General features: G+C 45.8%; 1 protein-coding gene across 7 annotated transcripts in view; it reads right to left on the bottom strand.

The window, feature by feature from the left end:
* Positions 1-22921, bottom strand: part of si:ch73-103b11.2 (early endosome antigen 1) — a 145206-nt gene that overhangs the window by 112612 nt on the left and 9673 nt on the right. For all 7 annotated transcript variants that reach the window (XR_005130081.1, XM_037536962.1, XM_037536960.1 and 4 more), the window contains exons 2-3: positions 22237-22314; positions 4299-4364 (exon numbers count right to left, since the gene is read on the bottom strand). Coding sequence is in view for 6 of the 7 variants with exons in the window: in XM_037536962.1 (XP_037392859.1) it covers positions 4299-4364; positions 22237-22314 (144 nt within the window). In the remaining variant the exon portion in view is untranslated. The remainder of the gene's footprint in view (positions 1-4298; positions 4365-22236; positions 22315-22921) is intronic.

Below are 22921 nucleotides of genomic sequence, written 5' to 3'. Positions count from 1 at the left end.
CTGAGCCCACACTGTAATCTCTTTTTACACACGACTGAACAGCTAAAAATAACAACAACAATCACACTCAAATTCACTGACCACTCCACAACAGCAGCACCGAGCCCCGGAGAACGCAGTCTGCAGCCAGAGCGACGCAGAGCGCAGGGATTATCAGAGAGAGCCACAACAGCAGCTTTTAACACCGCGGCCTCTGGGCCTCTGGGGGGAAGTGCCCGCTCATGTGCTGATTCATGCTGCCGGTGGGGGGCACGGTGGGGGGCACGGCTCACTGTTCTGGCTTTCTCAGGACTCAACATACCAGCCAAATCAGAGCATGATCCTCAGAGAAGCTCCGCACTTTCACTGAGGCGTCAGCCGGGGACTGAAGTGCTACCTGAGAGAGCTTCTGCTTTGCGGTTTAGAGGATTTTAACATCAGCATGAAAACCAAACTGACCTTTCTGACCTCGTTTCTGGTCATATGAAAGAGGCCCACATCACGAAAAAAAAAAGGACCATTTTCTTGCTTTTTAGCATGTAAACAAGTCTCAGGACACACTGTCCACTCCCCAGTACAGACAGGCCATGCAGGGTAAATGACCTGCCGAAACAGCCTGTTCTGATCAGGAGTTTTTGTGATGTCATAAGAACCAACCTATGACCACTCCACTGAATTAGTTCTAACTGTGCTCATAAGGGAAAAAATACTGTTATAAAAATAAAAATACTACTTAAAAATAAAAAAAAAAAAAAACAACGAGGCGTTCAGACCTCGGACATTTCCACGGATTACGCTCTGATCTATTTAAACCGAAGGCATTAACAGAGTCGGTAACACACTAAATACACACACAACCGTCATTTATAGGGTACTTTCTATTGGGAGGGGTCCGTCTCAAACCCTGACCACCGTCGGAAAATAATCCTGACATCATCATTATAACACTTTACTGTAGGGTGATGTTCAGAGGGCTCCATGACACCGATATAAGGTTTTCATTACAACTGACATAACCCTACATAACTGTTTATAAATGCTTACTACGACAGGCATCATCTGTCATAAAGGCTACTTTAGCTGACTTTGATCACAATCGGCCAATGTAACCTTTACAGCGGATGGCGCTTATTGGAACAAGCATTTCTGAACCGTTATGTAGGGCTATGTCAGCTGCAATGACGACCTTATGTAGGCGTCACGAAGCCTTATGAACGGCACCCTATAGAAAAGTATAGTTACCATTATTACTTTAATTTAATAGGCATGTTTTTAAAGAGATCCTTATTATTTCATTTGAACGGATGTTGAAAGGTTTTAGCTTATGATGAGTTTAAATTTTAAATGAAAATAAAAAAATTCATATTTTGGTCTGTGGGCGGAGCCTTGTTTTAGCCACACCCCTGCATTTCAGAGCAGGTAGTGGGGCTGCATCCCTGTCCCTCATGGCCACAGGGTGAGCAGATAGATCCCATTGGTTTGAAGTAAATGTGTCTGAAAGTCAGTGAGGATCATTTAGAATCGCCGTATTTTCTGCAGTTCAGCACTTTTTAGTGTTTTAGTGTAAAATATGACGATTTTCTGAGCGAACTGCTGGTCAGAGCTGAGTTTGCTGAGTTTTTGAGCTCAAAATGAGCTGAAACGGTCACTGAAACAGTCACGACTGACACCTTCGGTAACGTTTGGTGGAGTCGTGACTGTTTTAGTAGAGACAGGATGGAATGTGTAATAATTCGTTTTAATAAAATAATCATAATTAAGGCTCAGAGTCACTCAGAGTGAAAGGACTTTAGACTGAAGTCTAAGTTATAAAGTTATAAAGTTACAAAGTGTTTCAGCCAAGGCTGCTTTCTGTACAATACAGGGCAGCCAGTCAGAACAGAGCTCATTTGCATACATCAGTTTTAAAGGCACAGTAACACAAATATCTGTTTTAATGTAATAAGCGGACCATGGTTCCTCGCAATCTTCCCTCAAAATTAGCCCCGCCTCTAAAGTGTCTTATGATTTTCAATGACATCACCTTGCACCAGTGGGAGGGGCAAAATAACATTAACCAATATGTTTCACCCCCACCACCCCACCCCCACCATCACCAAGAGGAAACGTAATGATTTCCTATTCACGCTGAATATAAACTGAGCGCCGCAGCTACAAGGCTAGCGTAGCTAACGAGTAACGAGCTTATTAGTATCACCGATTAGCATGGTGCACTCATCTCGAGCCGCGTGGAGCCGCTCCCCCTGCTGAAAAGAAGCTCAGACCAGCATGCATTCTATACTGGTCTAAGCTGGCTTAACTGGTCATCCAGTAAGTACCTGCTGGCTGACCAGCAAACCAGCAACAAAAACACAACATATGCTGGTTTTGCTGGTCTGTGCTGTTTTTCAGGCAGGGCAGACGTCGCTGTGGCTTCTGACTCTATGACTCGCTGTTATTAAGAAACTTGGGCTAAAGTATATTAGCATAGCTGAAAGCATTAGCAGCAGCCACAGGCCACAGCGCAGGCCAAGGGTGGTGCCGCACCTCCAAAATTGGTGGAGGAAAAAGGGGGAAAAAAAAATTCACTGGCTGAGTGATGACATGTCAGGTCACTGACCGGCCATCTGAAACCTCCCTTCATGTCATGCTAATAGCACGTCTCTGTACGCCTGCTGACGAACAGCGTCAGTGTTCGGGTCTGGAGATTCTGGTCGGTTCTGCCGCTGAGTTGGACACTGTCTGTGTTTGTATGTTAGCCTTCTGCGGAGGTCAGAGTTAGTAGAGATCCCGTACTGCTGGGTCGGATGTTCACCCTGCACTTCCAACAAAATTCAGGCTTCATCACGGTTACTGCCATTTGCAGCTGTGCTCTGTACTTCTGTCCATCTGCTACTGACTGACCTACTGACTGACCTACTGACTGACTGACCAATGTACGGACAGACAGATGAACAGACAGATGGACAGACTGACTGACTGATGGACGGACAGACAGATGAACAGACAGATGGACAGACTGACTGAGTGAAGGACGGACAGACAGATGAACAGACAGATGGACAGACTGACTGACTGATGGACGGACAGACAGATGGATGGGACGGACTGTCGGTCGGACAGACTGACAGACGAACAGACTGACAGACTGACCAATGGACAGACAGACAGACAAACAGACAGATGGACGGACTGACTGATGAACCAAAGGACAGACAGAGGACAGACAGACGGACGGACAGACTGACAGACGGACGGGACGGACTGACAGAAGCTCAGCATGAGTTTTGTTTTGTCTCAAACATTTTGGAGAGGAATTTAAAGTGTGGATGGCTGTAATTTTGTGCAGACTGGTGGGAGACGCTGCCCACAGCTGGACACACTGCGCAGCTAAACATCACATACAGCACTGTGAAAAAGTCTGGACACCCCACGTCACTTGACATTTGTGCTTTTTGAGTGTAAATGAATGAACACCTCCTCCACAGACACACTGCTGCACTTCTTAATGCATCTTCACCGTTTATTTGCTGAATTTAACATATACGGGGGGAAACTGGCCTGGGCAGAAGTTTCAGCACATTTCATATTTTTAATGAAAATGCCATATTCATGCGTGTTGTCACGCATTTGGCAGACTCTCTTATCCAAAGCGCTTAATGTTGCCTTGCTAGAGAGGTAGAGGCCAATGTAGTGTGGAGTCTTGCCCAGGGACTCTTATTGTATCTGAACAGAACCTTCATTTCTGACAGTGCAGTGAAATAAATGTTACATTTCTCTGTAATTTTGATCCAGACGGAGTCACAATTTCTACATTTTATAATCATTTAGATCAACATCTGCAGACGTAGATTTGGAAAATATACAAAATATCAGCATCGGCCCACAATTCCTACATTGATGCATCCCTACAAACTATAGTCACTCATCACCCACTGACAGTATTTTTCACATGACCCTCTACTTTCGTCTGCACTGGAGCCCATAAGATCCTCATTACGCCACCGGCTCTAGCGGTCTGGCACAAACACGGCAGGCTGTAAACTCCCCTAGACTGAACAGCTGGACCAGGAGCTTTATCTCAATCATGTCCACAGCAGCCTCGGGCAAGATGGACAACCAGCTGAGCCTGAACTTGGACTAGTTCGACAAATAAACAAACCTTCAGACCCCAAATCTTCCTGACCTGCACACACACCCAGAGAGATCAGTGAGGAGAACAGAGCAAACACAGGCGCCCACACGCTGCAATGGCCTAGCACTTAGATAACCAAGCTGTAGGTCAATCAATCTCATCTCCCACACAACAACTGAGAATATGAACACCAGCTCCCACTCACCATGTCGTCCAGGGCGTAGCGCAGGAGTCCGTGTTCGTACAGGAGGAAGAATCGTCTCTGCCATTTCTGGAAGAAAGACAACAGTTAGTTCGTATTCTCAGCAGAACTGGCAAAAATAGTTAAAAACCAGGCAGCAGAACCAAGATTTTAAAGGAAGCTCTGGCATCCCATGCCCAGCACGACGTTCCCAAACCTGTTAGATCAAAGCGATAAATCAGGTCCTTTTCCAGAGGACTGATGTAATAAAACAGGAGGGGTGTAAAGCTGTTAGAGCTGCAGTCGTTTTCGCGTTAAAGACGTCTTAAGTAACACTTTTTTTAATCCCACAAACGGGGAAATTCCACCTCCGCATTTAACCCACCCATGCAGTGAAACACCACATACACACTAGTGAACACACACACTAGGGGGCAGTGAGCACACTTGCCCGGAGCGGTGGGCAGCCCTATCCACGGCGTCCAGGGAGCAGTTGGAAGGGTTTCAGTGGTACTGAGAGGGGTTTGGCCTATACTGGGAGGGTTTTCTGCTGTACTAAGAGGGGTTTGGGCTACACTGGGAGGGTTTTCTGCTGTACTAAGAGGGGTTTGGGCTACACTGGGAGGGTTTTCGGTTGTACTAAGAGGGGTTTGGGCTGCCCTGGGAGGAATTTTGGCTGTACCAGGAGGAGTTTTGGCTGTACTGGGAGGTTTTACTGGGAGGAGTGTTGTTTATGTAATGTATCTTGGAGAGAAGGAGGTGTTTACACTGTTATAACGTGGCTCAGCTGTGTCTCAGTTCACCTCCTGAAGTGGTTCGAGATCTGTGTCTATTTAAATGCGTCATTTACACTTGCATTTCTATACGGCCTCATCCAGATCTAATCCTAGCACTCAAGACCAAGTGTAAACAAGGTGTAACTGTTATGATCAGAATAAGTCTTAAGCATAATGTGACAAGCTGTCAGCAACGGAAAATACAAATACAAAAAAGGAAAAAAAAGAAATGTTATTAACCAGTAACAGAGATTTCAAACATTCTGGAACAGTTAGGGAGAACGATGTGTTCGGCTGCGGTTTCATTTCTAGAAAAATGCACTTCGTTTCCCGAACCAGTTCGGAGCTCTGGTTTCCAGTATTACACAGAATTTTCTTATTTAACACGCTTTGGTTTTTTTTTCCCCACAAAGTTTAAGAGGAACCCAAAGTTGCCCATTTGCTGAGTTGCTTTCTACGTTCTGTTCCTCCTTTATTAGGTTGAGTGTTGTTTTGTTTATGTGGTTTTTGGCAATAATGGCCCAATTATTCCTCTCTCACTCCCCGACTACACAGACCCATTAAACCAGGCTGAGTAAACACTCAGAAAACCACAACTGGAGCAGCTACAGCCCTGAGTCCACAGCAGCATTGGAACCCTTAGAAGGTGCAGCTAAGCCAAGCTGTAAGATCATCTGAACTATTTCTGCCTCACAGTTCACTGAAACGAGTGCAGAGGCTGTGTCCAAAGTGCAGGTTATAAACGTTCCACACCACATTTATGTTTGCAAGTAGACAACATTTTATTATGATCTGAATTTAAGATGCGTTATCAATCAAAACGATCATATTTATGCATCAAAAGTCAAAGCAGGTTGATTTTGATGACTTGACTGGAGTTTTACAGTTATTCCAGGTGCTATGACTGAGGTTGCTGAAGTATTTCTTGCTGGTTGTTAAGGTGTTGCTAGGCCATTGCTTTGGTATCCCAGGTGGTTATTAAGGTGTTGCTAGACCACTGCTATGGTATCCCAGGTGGTTTCTAAGGTGTTGCTAGGCCATTGCTTTGGTATCCCAGGTGGTTATTAAGGTGTTGCTAGGCCATTGCTTTGGTATCCCAGGTGTTTTCTAAGGTGTTGCTAGGCCATTGCTTTGGTATCCCAGGTGTTTTCTAAGGTGTTGCTAGGCCATTGCTTTGGTATCCCAGGTGGTTTCTAAGGTGTTGCTAGGCCATTGCTTTGGTATCCCAGGTGATTTCTAAGGTGTTGCTAGACCACTGCTATGGTATCCCAGGTGGTTTCTAAGGTGTTGCTAGGCCACTGCTATGGTATCCCAGGTGGTTTCTAAGGTGTTGCTAGGCCATTGCTATGGTATCCCAGGTGGTTATTAAGGTGTTGCTAGGCCATTGCTTTGGTATCCCAGGTGGTTATTAAGGTGTTGCTAGGCCATTGCTTTGGTATCCCAGGTGGTTATTAAGGTGTTGCTAGGCCATTGCTTTGGTATCCCAGGTGTTTTCTAAGGTGTTGCTAGGCCATTGCTTTGGTATCCCAGGTGGTTTCTAAGGTGTTGCTAGGCCATTGCTTTGGTATCCCAGGTGGTTTCTAAGGTGTTGCTAGACCACTGCTATGGTATCCCAGGTGGTTTCTAAGGTGTTGCTAGGCCACTGCTATGGTATCCCAGGTGGTTTCTAAGGTGTTGCTAGGCCATTGCTATGGTATCCCAGGTGGTTATTAAGGTGTTGCTAGGCCATTGCTTTGGTATCCCAGGTGGTTATTAAGGTGTTGCTAGGCCATTGCTTTGGTATCCCAGGTGGTTATTAAGGTGTTGCTAGGCCATTGCTTTGGTATCCCAGGTGTTTTCTAAGGTGTTGCTAGGCCATTGCTTTGGTATCCCAGGTGTTTTCTAAGGTGTTGCTAGGCCATTGCTTTGGTATCCCAGGTGGTTTCTAAGGTGTTGCTAGGCCATTGCTTTGGTATCCCAGGTGATTTCTAAGGTGTTGCTAGACCACTGCTATGGTATCCCAGGTGGTTTCTAAGGTGTTGCTAGGCCACTGCTATGGTATCCCAGGTGGTTTCTAAGGTGTTGCTAGGCCATTGCTATGGTATCCCAGGTGGTTATTAAGGTGTTGCTAGGCCATTGCTATGGTATCCCAGGTGGTTATTAAGGTGTTGCTAGGCCATTGCCATGGTATCCCAGGTGGTTGTTAAGGTGTTGCTAGGCCATTGCTATGGTATCCCAGGTGGTTATTTAGGTGTTGCTAGGCCATTGCTATGGTATCCCAGGTGGTTGTTAAGGTGTTGCTAGGCCATTGCTATGGTATCCCAGGTGGTTATTAAGGTGTTGCTAGGCCATTGCCATGGTATCCCAGGTGGTTATTAAGGTGTTGCTAGGCCATTGCTATGGTATCCCAGGTGGTTATTAAGGTGTTGCTAGGCCATTGCCATGGTATCCCAGGTGGTTATTAAGGTGTTGCTAGGCCATTGCTATGGTATCCCAGGTGGTTGTTAAGGTGTTGCTAGGCCATTGCTTTGGTATCCCAGGTGATTTCTAAGGTGTTGCTAGACCACTGCTATGGTATCCCAGGTGGTTTCTAAGGTGTTGCTAGGCCACTGCTATGGTATCCCAGGTGGTTTCTAAGGTGTTGCTAGGCCATTGCTATGGTATCCCAGGTGGTTATTAAGGTGTTGCTAGGCCATTGCCATGGTATCCCAGGTGGTTATTAAGGTGTTGCTAGGCCATTGCCATGGTATCCCAGGTGGTTATTAAGGTGTTGCTAGGCCATTGCTATGGTATCCCAGGTGGTTATTAAGGTGTTGCTAGGCCATTGCCATGGTATCCCAGGTGGTTATTAAGGTGTTGCTAGGCCATTGCTTTGGTATCCCAGGTGGTTATTAAGGTGTTGCTAGGCCATTGCTATGGTATCCCAGGTGGTTATTAAGGTGTTGCTAGGCCATTGCTATGGTATCCCAGGTGGTTATTAAGGTGTTGCTAGGTCATTGCTATGGTATCCCAGGTGGTTATTAAGGTGTTGCTAGGCCATTGCTATGGTATCCCAGGTGGTTATTAAGGTGTTGCTAGGCCATTGCTATGGTATCCCAGGTGGTTATTAAGGTGTTGCTAGGCCACTGCCATGGTATCCCAGGTGGTTATTAAGGTGTTGCTAGGCCACTGCCATGGTATCCCAGGTGGTTGTTAAGGTGTTGCTAGGCCATTGCTATGGTATCCCAGGTGGTTGTTAAGGTGTTGCTAGGCCATTGCTATGGTATCCCAGGTGGTTATTAAGGTGTTGCTAGGCCATTGCTATGGTATCCCAGGTGGATAGAAATCAGGTTCGCACACGGTAAAACCAAATCGTTCTTCTGTTAATATAATATTACAAGTTCAATGAAAGTTCAACTTTCTTACTTAGTTAAAAAACCGCAGTTTTTACTGCGATCAGTCCCGAAAGCACAAGCACACTATTCCTGCACGATGCGGCAAAAATCCATGGTTCTAGCTCAAAAACAAACTCATGAATACAGAACAAAAAAGTAGAATAATAAAATTAAGAACAATTTTTGTCCAGTTAACTTATCAAACACATGAGCAGTAAAGCAAAATGACAGTAATAAACCGTCACGTCGCCTGTACGAGACAGCAGGGTAAATAACCAAGTAAACAAGATGTTCTACATTTTTTTATTATTTATTTTATCAAAACATACAAACAAAAATTCAGAAGCGCGGACTTGGACACGTCCACACAGAATGGAAACCACATGTAAACACATTTCACTGTGTAACTATGTGACTGATTAAGTAATTACAGGTGAACGGTGCAGCAGAAGGACAGGAGTAAGTGTAGCTCTAAAGGGAAACACTAATACAGCACTACTGACTCCAGACACTCCTGTCTGTCCTGCTAACAGGCTGAGCGACAGCCTCCTCCTCCTCCTCCCTCGAGCCCTGATGCTCCTGAACAAATGAACAGCTGTGCCTCTGTGATTATCCATCTATGATCACAGAGTCTGCAGAGTGAACACAGTGTAAACAGCCAAAGTAGGTAACAAACCTTGGACGTAATTACGCTATTACATAACTACAATTAAATAAGTGAAGTAAATTGACTGTAGTGAATTGAAGAGAGTTCAGAGCTGAAATACATGAAGATAACAGACCTGCCAGTCTGGTAATGAGTCTGTCTGAGATTCAATGAAGGGTCTCATTCTGAAGACCACAGCACAGCATCGCTCTAAAGTGACAGTCTGGCTTAATTCAAGTTTGCTTCTTTAACTTTAGCGCTGGAACGAACAAGCAGTGGATACTCACTCCCCACGCGGGAAGGTGCTTTACGCTGGAGGGGCTTGAATGTTAAGCAGTATGTGCGTAATGTGAACAGGGACACCAAGCAAAGTGATCAGATGATTCGGGAGGTACTGCACACGCTGGACAACGATGCTGGACGGAATGACGCCGGACGGAAAGACGCCGGACTAATCCATAGCCTAATGTTGCTAAGCCATTGGTATGGTATCCCAGTGGGTGCTAAGGTGTCACTAAGCCAGTGCTATAGTATCCCAGGTGGGTGCTAAGGTGTCACTAAGCCATTGCTATAGTATCCCAGGTGGGTGCTAAGGTGTCACTAAGCCATTGCTATAGTATCCCAGGTGGGTGCTAATGTGTCACTAAGCCATTGCTATAGTATCCCAGGTGGGTGCTAAGGTGTCACTAAGCCATTGCTATAGTATCCCAGGTGGGCGCAAAGGTGTGATTAAGCCAGTGCTATAGTATCCCAGGTGGGTGCTAAGGTGTGACTAAGCCAGTGCTATAGTATCCCAGGTGGGTGCTAAGGTGTGACTAAGCCATTGCTATAGTATCCCAGGTGGGTGCTAAGGTGTCACTAAGCCATTGGTATGGTATCCCAGTGGGTGCTAAGGTGTCACTAAACCATTGCTATAGTATCCCAGGTGGGTGCTAAAATCTTGCTATATTTTCCCGGGTGGTTGCTAAGGTGCTGCTTTAGAATGTCAAGTGATTGCTAAAGCCTTGCTAGGTCATAGCCATGAATACGAATGCATACAGAAACCGTACGAGCAATTGCTTCCAAAAGCACAAGCACACTGCTCCCTTACAGGATCTACGTTCCTGCAAACTAAACGAAGGACAGAAAGTTAGATTTGTCACGCTAGTACAGGAGACCGAGAGTGAGAAATAAGGAGGATGGCAATAACACCCCACTGTTAATAAACAGTGTAATAAGACGTCATAATGTGCATTAGATCTCTACAGTGCAGTGAACAGATGATGGAGGAGAACATAAGGCTGATGCTAACAGAGGGAACTGCACCAACACCAACACTGGCGCTGCTGCTGTCCGCTGCCGCTGTAGCTGTAGGCAGAGATGTTTGTTGGTGTTGGAATTTTTTTTTCTGCCGTTTGTCAGAATTGTGATTTCCAGATACTGCAGCCACTTTTCCCTCGACCCGCTCTCTCTCCCACACACTACCCAGCATCCCACGCTCCTCGTTCTCAGGACCTGGAGCTGGAAGCATGACTCAGCGGCTCAGCCACCCACTCGCCCCCCCCACACAATCGCACACTCAGTCTCAAAAACACAAACTCTCGCGCTCTCAAATACACACACACACTCACAGTCTCAAAAACACAAACTCTCGCGCTCTCAAACACACACACACTCTCGCGCTCTCAAATACACACACACACACACTCTCGCATTGTCAAATACACACACACATACACTCATGCTCTAATATACACACACACCCACTCGTGCTCTCAAACACACACACACACACACACTCTCGTGCTCTCAAATACACACACCCACTCGTGCTAATATACACACACACCCACTCGTGCTCTCAAATACACAAACACACTCGCGCTCTCAAATACACACTCTCGCGCTCTCAAATACACAAACACACTCGCGCTCTCAAATACACACGCTCGCGCTCTCAAATACACATACACACGCTCGCGCTCTCAAATACACATACACGCTCGCGCTCTCAAATACACATACACACGCTCACGCTCTCAAATACACAAACACACTCTCGCTCTCAAATACACATACACACGCTCGCGCTCTCAAATACACAAACACACTCGCGCTCTCAAATACACACGCTCGCGCTCTCAAATACACAAACACGCTCGCTCTCTCAAATACACATACACACTCTCGCGCTCTCAAATACACAAACACGCTCGCGCTCTCAAATACACATACACACTCTCGCGCTCTCAAATACACAAACATGCTCACGCTCTCAAATACACAAACACGCTCATGCTCTCAAATACACAAACACGCTCACGCTCTCAAATACACATACACACTCGCGCTCTCAAATACACATACACACGCTCGCGCTCTCAAATACACAAACACGCTCGCGCTCTCAAATACACAAACACGCTCGCGCTCTCAAATACACAAACACGCTCGCGCTCTCAAATACACAAACACGCTCGCGCTCTCAAATACACATACACACGCTCGCGCTCTCAAATACACATACACACTCTCTCGCTCTCAAATACACAAACACACTCTCACGCTTTCAAATACACAAACACACTCGCGCTCTCAAATACACAAACACACTCGCGCGCTCAAATACACAAACACACTCGCGCGCTCAAATACACAAACACGCTCGCGCGCTCAAATACACAAACACGCTCGCGCGCTCAAATACACAAACACGCTCGCGCTCTCAAATACACAAACACACTCTCGCGCTCTCAAATAGACAAACACACTCTCGCGCTCTCAAATAGACAAACACACTCTCGCGCTCTCAAATAGACAAACACGCTCGCGCTCTCAAATAGACAAACACGCTCGCGCTCTCAAATAGACAAACACGCTCGCGCTCTCAAATACACAAACACGCTCGCGCTCTCAAATACACATACACACGCTCGCGCTCTCAAATACACATACACACGCTCGCGCTCTCAAATACACAAACACACTCTCGCGCTCTCAAATACACATACACACGCTCGCGCTCTCAAATACACATACACACGCTCACGCTCTCAAATACACATACACACGCTCGCGCGCTCAAATACACAAACACGCTCGCGCTCTCAAATACACAAACACGCTCGCGCTCTCAAATACACAAACACACTCTCGCACTCTCAAATACACAAACACGCTCGCGCTCTCAAATACACAAACACGCTCGCGCGCTCAAATACACAAAGACACTCGCGCGCTCAAATACACAAATGCACTCGCGCGCTCAAATACACAAACGCACTCGCGCGCTCAAATACACACACATTCTAGGGTTCTCAAAACATACACACTCTTCTCAAATACACGTATACACTCTCGTGCTCTCAAATACGCACATACACACTCGCAACTCGCAATCTAAAATACACACACGCGCACACACACGCACACACACGCGCACGCACGCACACACACAACAGTACAAAGGTGACATACGTCTCTACCCGCTTAAGTTCTGAAGCTCCATTATCTGTCGAGCTTAATGTTCACAGTCTTTTCCATTCTAGATATTTTAGCAGTTACAGTTAAACAGACCTGAAATCTGGACGCCACATTCAGAACACACCGCTCTGCCTTTCACAATCAGACACACACACACACACACTCACACTCTCTCTCGCTCGCCCCATCCCTCTCTCACCAGCCCACTCACAATTATATATAGAACTGTCTCTTTTACATGCTGTCCCTGAGTTTCACTACAGCCTCAACAGTCCTCCATACAAACGCCGACAGATGCTGCAGCAACAGCTTATATAATGCCCTGCCTCCGTACGCCGATCTAGACCGGCCCCCGTACGCCGATCTAGACCGGCCTCCGTACGCCGATCTAGACCGGCCTCCGTACGCCGATCTAGACCGGCCTCCTTACGCCGATCTAGACCGGCCTCCTTACGCCGATCTAGACCGGCCTCCGTACGCCGATCTAGACCGGCCTCCGTACGCCGATCTAGACCGGCCTCCTTACGCCGATCTAGACCGGCCTCCGTACGCCGATCTAGACCGGCCTCCGTACGCCGATCTAGACCGGCCTCCGTACGCCGATCTAGACCGGCCTCCGTACACCGATATAGACCGGCCTCCGTACGCCAATCTAGATCAGCTTCCATACACTGATATAACTGTCTCTGTTTGCTAATATAACCGTACACTAATATAACTCTGCCTCTGTGACGCTAATCTAACACCCTGTCTCTATTAGTTATGCTAATCTAACTGCCTCTGTACGCTAATCTAACTGCCTCTGTACGCTGAGAGCTAGAGACACATTAAAGTCATTAAACAGCAGATGATATGTAACTGAATTACTCTACTGTGAGTGTAATGATCCCAGACGAGCACTTTTCTTCAAATCTAGTACAAATCCAATACAACTCTGACCTTTAGGGCTGACATTTAGGCTTAAACCTGCTGACTGACTCTGTTTGAACAGAACGAGGCGTCAAAGTGGAAGCAGTTAAACAAAACCCCAAGGATACGGTCTGTGTGGAGTCATATAGTGTAGTATGGGTTGGTTAGTGTGGCGGGTAACACTTCTGATTTTACGCCGTAGACTGGGGTTCAATCGCAGCCTTGGTAAACACCCTAGACTACACCAATAAGAGTCCTTGGGCAAGACTCCCAACACCACCTTAACTTAAACTACCAACCCAACTGCAGAAAAGTAGACAGAGTAGGTAAAATGCAAATAAAAACAGAAGCAGTGATAAATAAATCTATTTTGATCTATATTAAAAATTAAAAACAGTACAAAGAAAAACATTTAACATTTTTATCTCATCAACTTCACAGTTTTTCGTAGATATATGTTGATTCTGAAACCGACACCTGCAACACGCTCCAGAAAAGTTAGGACAGCAGAAATTTAAGACAAGGAACGCTGTGAAACATTCCCAAAACATCTTAAACAGTTAAGTGATACTTTTTTTAATCCCACAAACGGGGAAATTCCACCTCCACATTCAAACCATCCGTGAAGTGAAACACCACATACACACTAGTGAATACAAACACAGTAGGGGGCAGTGAGCACACTTGCCCGGAGCGGTGGGCAGCCCTATCCACGGCACTCAGGGAGCAGTTGGGGGTGAAGTAATCATACTTGGATATACAAAGAGCATCCAGTACAGGCCGAGTGTTGGGTCGAGGACATCTGAGGTTGGGTCGAGGCACAACAGGTTACCAAAGAATTAAATCAACAAAAAATCCAGCAGAACAAGAGCAGCATTCCTCAACAAGCAACTGCAAGGATTTTCACTCTCAAGAGCCAGGGACTCCACAGAGAACAGGAAAGGCAGAGTCCTTTCTGGAGATCAACATATGGGCTTAGGAACACTCTGAAAAAACGTAAACATTGTCCGTCACTGCATCCATGAATACAGGTTCAGACCGTACTGTGCGCAGCGGGACTCACACATCAACAACATCAAGAAACGCTGCCGACTTCTCTGGGCTTGAGCTCATCTGAAATGGACCGATGCTCAGTGGAAACGTTGTGATGCGACGAGTGAACCTTTCAGATTGTTTATGGAAGTTATAAATAATGTATGTTTAATATTAAATGTAATACACTATATTTCCAAAAGTATTCGGTCGTCTGCCTTCACACGCATATGAACTCGAGTAAGATCCCATTCTTAATCCATAGGGTTTAATATGATGTCAGCCCACCCTTTGCAGCTATAACAGCTTCAACTCTTTCCACAAGGGTTAGGAATGTTTATGGGAATTTTTGGCCGTTCTTCCAGAAGCACATTTGTGAGGTCAGACACTGATGTTGGACGAGAAGGCCTGGCTCACAGTCTCCGCTCTAATTCATCTAATTCAACTGCACTGGTGTGCAGTCATGTTGGAACAGGAAGGGGCCGTCCCCAAACTGTTCCCACAAAGTTGGGAGCAGGAAATTGTCCAAAATCTCTTGGTGCTGAAGCTTTAAGAGTTCCTTTCACTGGAACTAAGGGGCCGAGCCCAACTACTGAAACACAACCCCACACCATGATCCCCCCTCCACCAAACTTTACACTGTAGAAGCAGTCTGCAGGCCTAGGGGCTCGGCTTTATACACCTGTGTCCATGGAAGTGCCTGGAACACCTGAATTCAATGATTTGGATAGGTGAGTGCATACGTTTAGAAATATAGTGTAAATTCCAGTCCAGATTTAAACTCTATAAAGAATATTTAGTCTCACATTGAACACAAACTAGCTCATCAGTGTTTTTCAGCTGTTTGAAGCCATCAATGATGAGTGGATCACCTTCCTTCTGTAAAAAAACCGTCTGAAGGTTTACACACTCGCTAGCTGGCTAAATTTCCCGTTCCACCTAAATTCAGACCCACAATAGCAGCCAATAGAAGGCTGAATGACGTTGATCTGATCTTATCGCCGGTGGTGGCACTCATGCAAACTTCGTTGTGGTTTAAAAAAAGTACAAAACAAACAGAAAACGAAAGCAAGTGAAGTGATGAAATCTAAGGACCCGCACCGCAGATAAAAGTCCAGATAAACATGAGAGAGATAAGAGGTCATTCACACAGACAATCAATCACAGGTGCGTCTCTGGAGACCTCACTGCGTTAGGATGATCTGAAATCACACCAGGAGATGTCTGTCTGACAGCATGAAAAGCCTTAAAGCCACAGCCTTCATCGCTCCAAATTAGTTTCCTCTGCTACAATCATTCCTTTCTTCTGACACGATCAAGCTCACCCTCGCTTGCCTGACACACAGCCGCCGTTATCTTCATCTTCATCCTTCTTTAACCGTATCTCATACACAGCACCACACAAGTGGAGAGTCCTCCAGCCGTTTCAGCAACAACAACAAAGCCCAGCGTTCTGAAAATAGCTCAACACAAGCTTTACACCTTTTTCTCATAAATTATAACCCCATTTCCAAAAAAGTTGGGACGCTGTGCAAAATGTAAATAAAAATAAAATGCAATGATGTGCAAATCATTTAAACCCTATTTGTTTAGTGAAAATTATGTAAAAACAACATATTAAAATGTTTAAACTGAGAAATTTTATTATTTACTGAAAAATATTTACCCATTTTGAATTTTATGCCAACAACACGCTCCAAAAAAGTCGGGACGGGGGGCAACAAAAGGCTGGTTAAGCTCTGTAATATGACTGTAAATATATGAAAAAAAAAGAATCTCAGAGAGGTGGAGTCTTTCAGAAGTAAAGAGGAGGAGGGGTCACCACTCTGTGAATGACTGCACCATCAAATAGAGCAACAACTCAAGAAGAACGTTCCTCAACATAAAACAGCAAAGAGCTTCTGCTTTTCATCGTCTACGGTGCAGAACATCATTAAAGACTCAGAGAATCTGGAGAAATCTCTGTCTGTGAGGGACGAGGCTGAACACCAGTATCTGCTGGCCGTGATCTTTGGGCCCTCAGGCAGCGCTGCATTAAAAACAGACATGATTCTGTAGTGGAAATCACTGCATGGGCTTAGAAACACTTCTGAAAACCACTGACTGTGAACACAGTTCATCACTGCATCCACAAACGCTGTTAAACTCTAAAACACAAAGAAGAACCCAAATATAAACAGGATCCAGAAACGCTGCCACCTTCTCTGGGCCTGAGCTCATTTAAAATGGACTGAGGGGAAGTGGAAAAGTGTCCGGTGTCCTGTGACACTACGATTTGCATATCATTGCACAGTATTTTTACTTAAATTCTGCACAGCCTCCCAACACGAAATGGGGTTGTAGATTAAAAAATGTTCCAAACATGAACATGAAGACTTTCATTTCATTGTACAAGTACGAGACTCAGTATGCACTTCAAAGCAAGCCACCGAAATCAGGTTCTATATAGAACCATCCAAAACACATCTGAAGAACCATGTTGTCATGCAAAGTTATCTTTTGAGGATTCATGGTCCTATATAGAACCATTTTCTACTAAAGAACCCTTGAAGAACCACCATTTTTAAGCATGTACAGAATATCAGCATCATATCTGAATCATTGTATACGGAGTACTATAGAACTCATCTTTTCAGAAATAGTTACACACAAAAACATGACACCATGACCGTTTCAACGTTCTAAGTAATTTTATTAAAACGTCTTCCAACAAAGTTAGAACAAACACGGTTTATATCATTGAAAATTCTCAATTTTTCTGTCATTTAATCTCAAGACTTCTCAGGGCTGCTGCTGAACTTACACTGACGTGTAAAGGACGTGATCTAGCACGTCTATGTGAGCTGAAAACATACACACACATACATTTTTCATTTATTGTGTTGTAAACTACATTTCAAACAAGCCAAAGCATGAATATGAATAAACTTCTCAATTCAGAGGCCTGAATATTGATTCGAACTGTGTTCTGAATGCGTATCCAACAATAAAGGCAGCACGGCGCTTCTTTTACACAGTGACTGTGTTTACACACATTTGTGCCAATCAGATTGAATTAATTACAGATCACAGATTAAGGCTGAGGTGTTTATTCTCACTCTGCTCAACAATCTGATGAAAACCTCTGTTTACATGCTCACTACAAGCAACCGAACACAAAATTACGCACATATCCTGATGAAATATTCCGGTACAACTAACTCCGTCCAATATTTTAGGCTAAAATGTTTTTCATATTTGATCTTTCTGTTACTGTTTTATTATAATTGGGTATTTGTATAAAATTGAAAGAGCCCATTTCATGGAAAACTGTGCGTAGATGTTACCATGGCGACGGGTTTTCAGCTGGTGTTATTAATGAGCTCTGTAGTTCGTGTAAAGCTCCTGTTATACATGTTATACGTTTCTATTATGATGTGAACATGAGCAGAGCACAATCAAACTTTGCGACTGGGAATGTAATTGGATACAGATGTTTGCACAGCTATTGTTCTTATTTATTTACAGGATTGACCACCTCGTCCAGTTGGACAGAACGGCCTCAATGAGACCAGACTATGCCGCCTGAGGTGTGCGCATGGACGTGTTCTATTCCGGTTAAACCATCAGTCGGATTATGAACGGATGATCATGTTGCATGTAAACGTAGCTCGTGATAGAAAACACAGCATCACACAAAGCTGTGATTCCACATGCTGATCCACTTTACTGACCTACACAGAGCTGCATGCCCACCGACTGCCCTGAGGGCAGATCCTAATCAGTTAAAGTGGACAAGCACAAACACCAGGAAAGCATTACAGAAGACACATTGGGTTAAATGCCCATGTTTACTGAGCATTCAGCGATCCTGAAACGAGGGTCATTCACTCACAGCGTCGCCAGCTGGTGGTCTTACTGCTCCAGTTTGAGAGTCCCGTTTGTGGACGGGCTCTCATCAAGGGTCTGTAATCCTAATGCTCGGCTTACGAGGTTGGCCAGATAACTGCACGGCTAATCTGGCCTGTGTCTGGATTTCAGATCCCTCAAAGCAAAAATCAAAGCTTTTACTGTATAAACACCTTAATTGGCTCAGCCTGGCTAATAACCCAGACTGCCCATGCAGAACCACTAAGTAAACACACAATTAATACAACCCAACGTTTAGGCTGAAATATTAGTCATCTAATTAATTAGACGTCACTGCTTTATTATAACTAGGTACCTATATCGGCTCTCAAGAGTGATTAAACACAGTTAAACACAGAGCTGAAGTCCTGCCAGCTCGATTTCTTCAAACCAATCTTTGACAGAGAGGGGAAAATCAACATCAATTCCAAAACAGCTGAGAAATTTCTGATAAAATTCTGCCCAAACCCGACTACATTCTGATAAACCCAAATCCGAATGTATTCCAACAAACTTCGGCCCAAACCTGAATGTATTCCAACAAACTTCGGCCCAAACCTGATTACATTCTGATAAACTTCGGCCCAAACCCGACTACATTCCAATAAAATTTCATTATTTAACACAAAACTGAGGGGATTCGGTTTTCAGGGATACAGGCCCTTTAAACTTCTTCGTATGCAGACAGACGACTCTATTCTGAGGCGGTGCCTCTGTGTCCGTCTGTTCTCTTTCACCATGATAAAACTCTGCCATCTGATTAGAGGATGTGACCTACAATCGTTGATTCAGCGCTGAGGACGCGCTCTCCCTCCGGGGCCTGAACTGGCACATGCACGCTTTAACGGAGAATCAGGTTAATTGTGCAGTTTTGGTTTGAAGAAATCGAGCTGGCAGGACTTCAGCTCTGTGTTTAACTCAAGACCCGCAGAAGAAGCTCAGATTATCACGAGATTCCGCACTACACGGTTCAGCGTTCACGCAGATTTATCTACAGGGGTTTAATACACATTCCGGGGAACATTTCAGACCTCCAGTCACATAATCAGAAACATTCACTGTCATTCGGATTCCGGAGGGACCAGTGTTCACTCCGATTTATCCGCTGGCATTTTTCTGATATATTAGGAAGGTTTTAGCCATCTAAACAGATTAAAATGGTTTATCCTGGTAATAAATCTTGTTCTTTGCCACTAAAACACTCGATACAATAAACGCAAACATTATTTTTATTTTCAGCAGTCAGGCCAACTGAACATGCTAAACTGCCACTGGGTGTGAGTGACTGTCTGTGTCTGTCTGTCTGCCCTGCGATGGACTGGCGACCTGTCCAGGGTGTATCCTGCCTTCCGCCCGAAGACTGCTGGGATAGGCTCCAGCATCCCCCCGCGACCCTGATGGAGAAGCGGCTTAGAAAATGGATGGATGGCTATTTTACGACGTATGAGAGCTTTCTGTGAGACTGTGTGAGAGCGGGAGAGCTTTCTGTGAGACCGTGTGAGAGCGCGAGAGCTTTCTGTGAGACCGTGTGAGAGCGTGAGAGCTTTCTGTGAGACCGTGTGAGAGCGTGAGAGCTTTCTGTGAGACCGTGTGAGAGCGTGAGAGCTTTCTGTGAGACCGTGTGAGAGCGTGAGAGCTTTCTGTGAGACCGTGTGAGAGCGCGAGAGCTTTCTGTGAGACCGTGTGAGAGCGCGAGAGCTTTCTGTGAGACCGTGTGAGAGCGCGAGAGCTTTCTGTGAGACCGTGTGAGAGCGCGAGAGCTTTCTGTGAGACCGTGTGAGAGCGGGAGAGCTTTCTGTGAGACCGTGTGAGAGCGCGAGAGCTTTCTGTGAGACCGTGTGAGAGCGCGAGAGCTTTCTGTGAGACCGTGTGAGAGCGTGAGAGCTTTCTGTGAGACCGTGTGAGAGCGTGAGAGCTTTCTGTGAGACCGTGTGAGAGTGGGAGAGCTTTCTGTGAGACCGTGTGAGAGCGCGAGAGCTTTCTGTGAGACCGTGTGAGAGCGCGAGAGCTTTCTGTGAGACCGTGTGAGAGCGCGAGAGCTTTCTGTGAGACCGTGTGAGAGCGCGAGAGCTTTCTGTGAGACTGTGTGAGAGGGCGAGAGCTTTCTGTGAGACTGTGTGAGAGTGCGAGAGCTTTCTGTGAGACTGTGTGAGAGGGCGAGAGCTTTCTGTGAGACTGTGTGAGAGTGCGAGAGCTATTCGTGACTGTATGAGCTTTCTGTGAGGGCTGTGAGCTGCAGATCAGGGAGAAAACTACAGAGCGCAGTGCTGTGGACCTGAACAGACTCGCACAGGAGGAATGAGCTCAACTTCAGCTTTAAAACACGTCTGTTATCAACTACAGCACAAAAACCGGTCAGACCATCTCCACAGCAAATAAAACAGAAGGAAACAAAATATTTATCTAAAACAAAACTTGGAAAAACAAGCATGAACATCAGAGACTGAAGGCTCCCTCAGTAAACACGAATTACGCGTGTTCATTATAGTGCACTGTATTAACCCTCCTGCACACTCTTTCCCTCTTACTACAGACAACCTGACACCACTCTTCCCTTTCAACACCGATACCGGATTCCTGATCAGCCGATACCCATTCCAACTTTATGCAGCCTAATTTGCTTATGAGTCCTGAAATTTGTACTTTTACACTTTTTAAAGTCGCAAGAAACACAGCCTGACTATCTGTGGAGGCTGCAGGACAAACACCCCGTCCAGTCATTTAATTCAGACGGAATAGGATGACTGGATGACCTACCTGCCCGTCTACCTGCCCATCTACCTGCCTGTCTGTCTGTCTACCTGCCCAGCCACCTGTCTCCCTCACCACCTGCCCACATGTGCACCCAGCATGAGTACTCATTTACTCATTCACAGTCCGTCATACATACAGCTCCACACACACACACACACACACACACACACACACACACACACCCACACACACCTGAAAGTAGTGAGCTCAGTTCACAAGAATGGCAGAGAAAGTTACACAGGCACCTACACTGTTAGAAATGAAGCTTCAGTGCAGGAACACTTTCCATTCATTGAGGTATAAACAGACTAGATGTTCCCTCAGATCTCCAGCAGTGGCTCTAAGGTCTGATTGTGGAGCTTAAATCAGGTTCTCCAGGTGAAAAGTTGGTATTTGTTCCTTTTCATAACCGAAAGTTTTAAAACAGAGCAGTAGAGTAAAAGCCTGGAGGCGAGGCGAGGCGGGGTGTGTGGAGTCGGTCCAGCTTAGTACAGATCATTTCAGTGGATTATGGTACAATATGGTACAGAACCTTGAGGGTCCCAGCCCAGTGACCAGAGGGGTACTGCCCCAGAGACAGTCTAGCTCCTTTATTTCTGAGAGTGCACAGCAGCTGGCACTGCTAAAGAAAGAGAGAAGAAGGACAGAAGCAGAAAAGGCTTCAAACCGAAAGAAAGCGGACAGGCCGAGAGGTCAAGCCAAACCAGAGTGACCATCAGCGCAGCTTTGCCACGGTGGAGACACCTGAGGGAGCTGAAGGCTGGAAAGTGGCTGCTGATTTTCTGCTGGACAGTGAGGACCTGGATTGGTTTGTTTATGGGGAATTATGAAGGAGTTATTTTTGGGAATTATGTGTGGCTTCGTAGGCCGTGTGCGTTCGAGTGTTTGGGGGGAGGGGCTTTGGAAGGAGGGCTGGAGGTGGGAGGTGGGAGTTTTTTTCCACAAAAAGTTAGCTTACACTTCCCGGCTTCTACAAAATCACCAACTCCAGCTTTAACCTGTACGCGAGTCCCCGTACACACCCCTGGTAGAACCTTCCAGAGGGTTCCAGAGGAGACACTGGAGCAGGAGAGTGACCCGTGGTCGAACTCTGAGCAGGCCTCAGCGCTGACCGTGCAGGCTGTGAACGCTGTGTGACTCACCCGTGAGCGATGTAGCGGGTTATCGAAGTTGGTCCCCTCTGGAGCCAGAAGCAGCCATCCTCCGTAGATGGGCTTAGCCTGAAACACACACACAAACACCGTCACGGTCACACACTGACGACAGGCAGCGAGCGACACCGGAAGAACAGAAAGCTGCTGAAATTCTGATTAACCTGCATATTAAACTGAAAACACAAAGAAAAGACGTCCCTGACAACTTCATGATGAACAGACCGACAGAAACGCTCCAGAACGGCTTCGGATTAAATCTCCGGACACTGACGTGCATTAAAAGCTCTCCTGTGATGTTACTACTTTAAAGATCTACTTTCAGGTTAAACGTCGCTGCTGTCCAATGAACAACATGCATCTCCAATTCTTCTGATTTTTACTTCTCTGCATTAAGATTAAGATTAAGTGACCCTCATTAATCCCACAAACGGGGAAACTTCACCTCCTCATTTAACCCGTCCGTGCAGTGAAACACAACATACACACTAGTGAACACACACACTAGGGGGCAGTGAGCACACTTGCCCGGAGCGGTGGGCAGCCCTATCCGCAAATAGGTGTCTTCCTCAAGGAGCTCAGGGGATCGAACCGGCGACCTTCCGGTCACAGAGCTGGCTACCTGATCGTTTGAGCTCAGCTGGTCTTTACATTGTGTGAAAATCTTGTGATTGGA

The sequence above is a fragment of the Pygocentrus nattereri genome, chromosome 3, assembly GCF_015220715.1.
Source record: "Pygocentrus nattereri isolate fPygNat1 chromosome 3, fPygNat1.pri, whole genome shotgun sequence".
Classification (NCBI taxonomy): Eukaryota; Metazoa; Chordata; class Actinopteri; order Characiformes; family Serrasalmidae; genus Pygocentrus; species Pygocentrus nattereri.
This window is presented reverse-complemented; position numbering and strand designations above follow the sequence as displayed.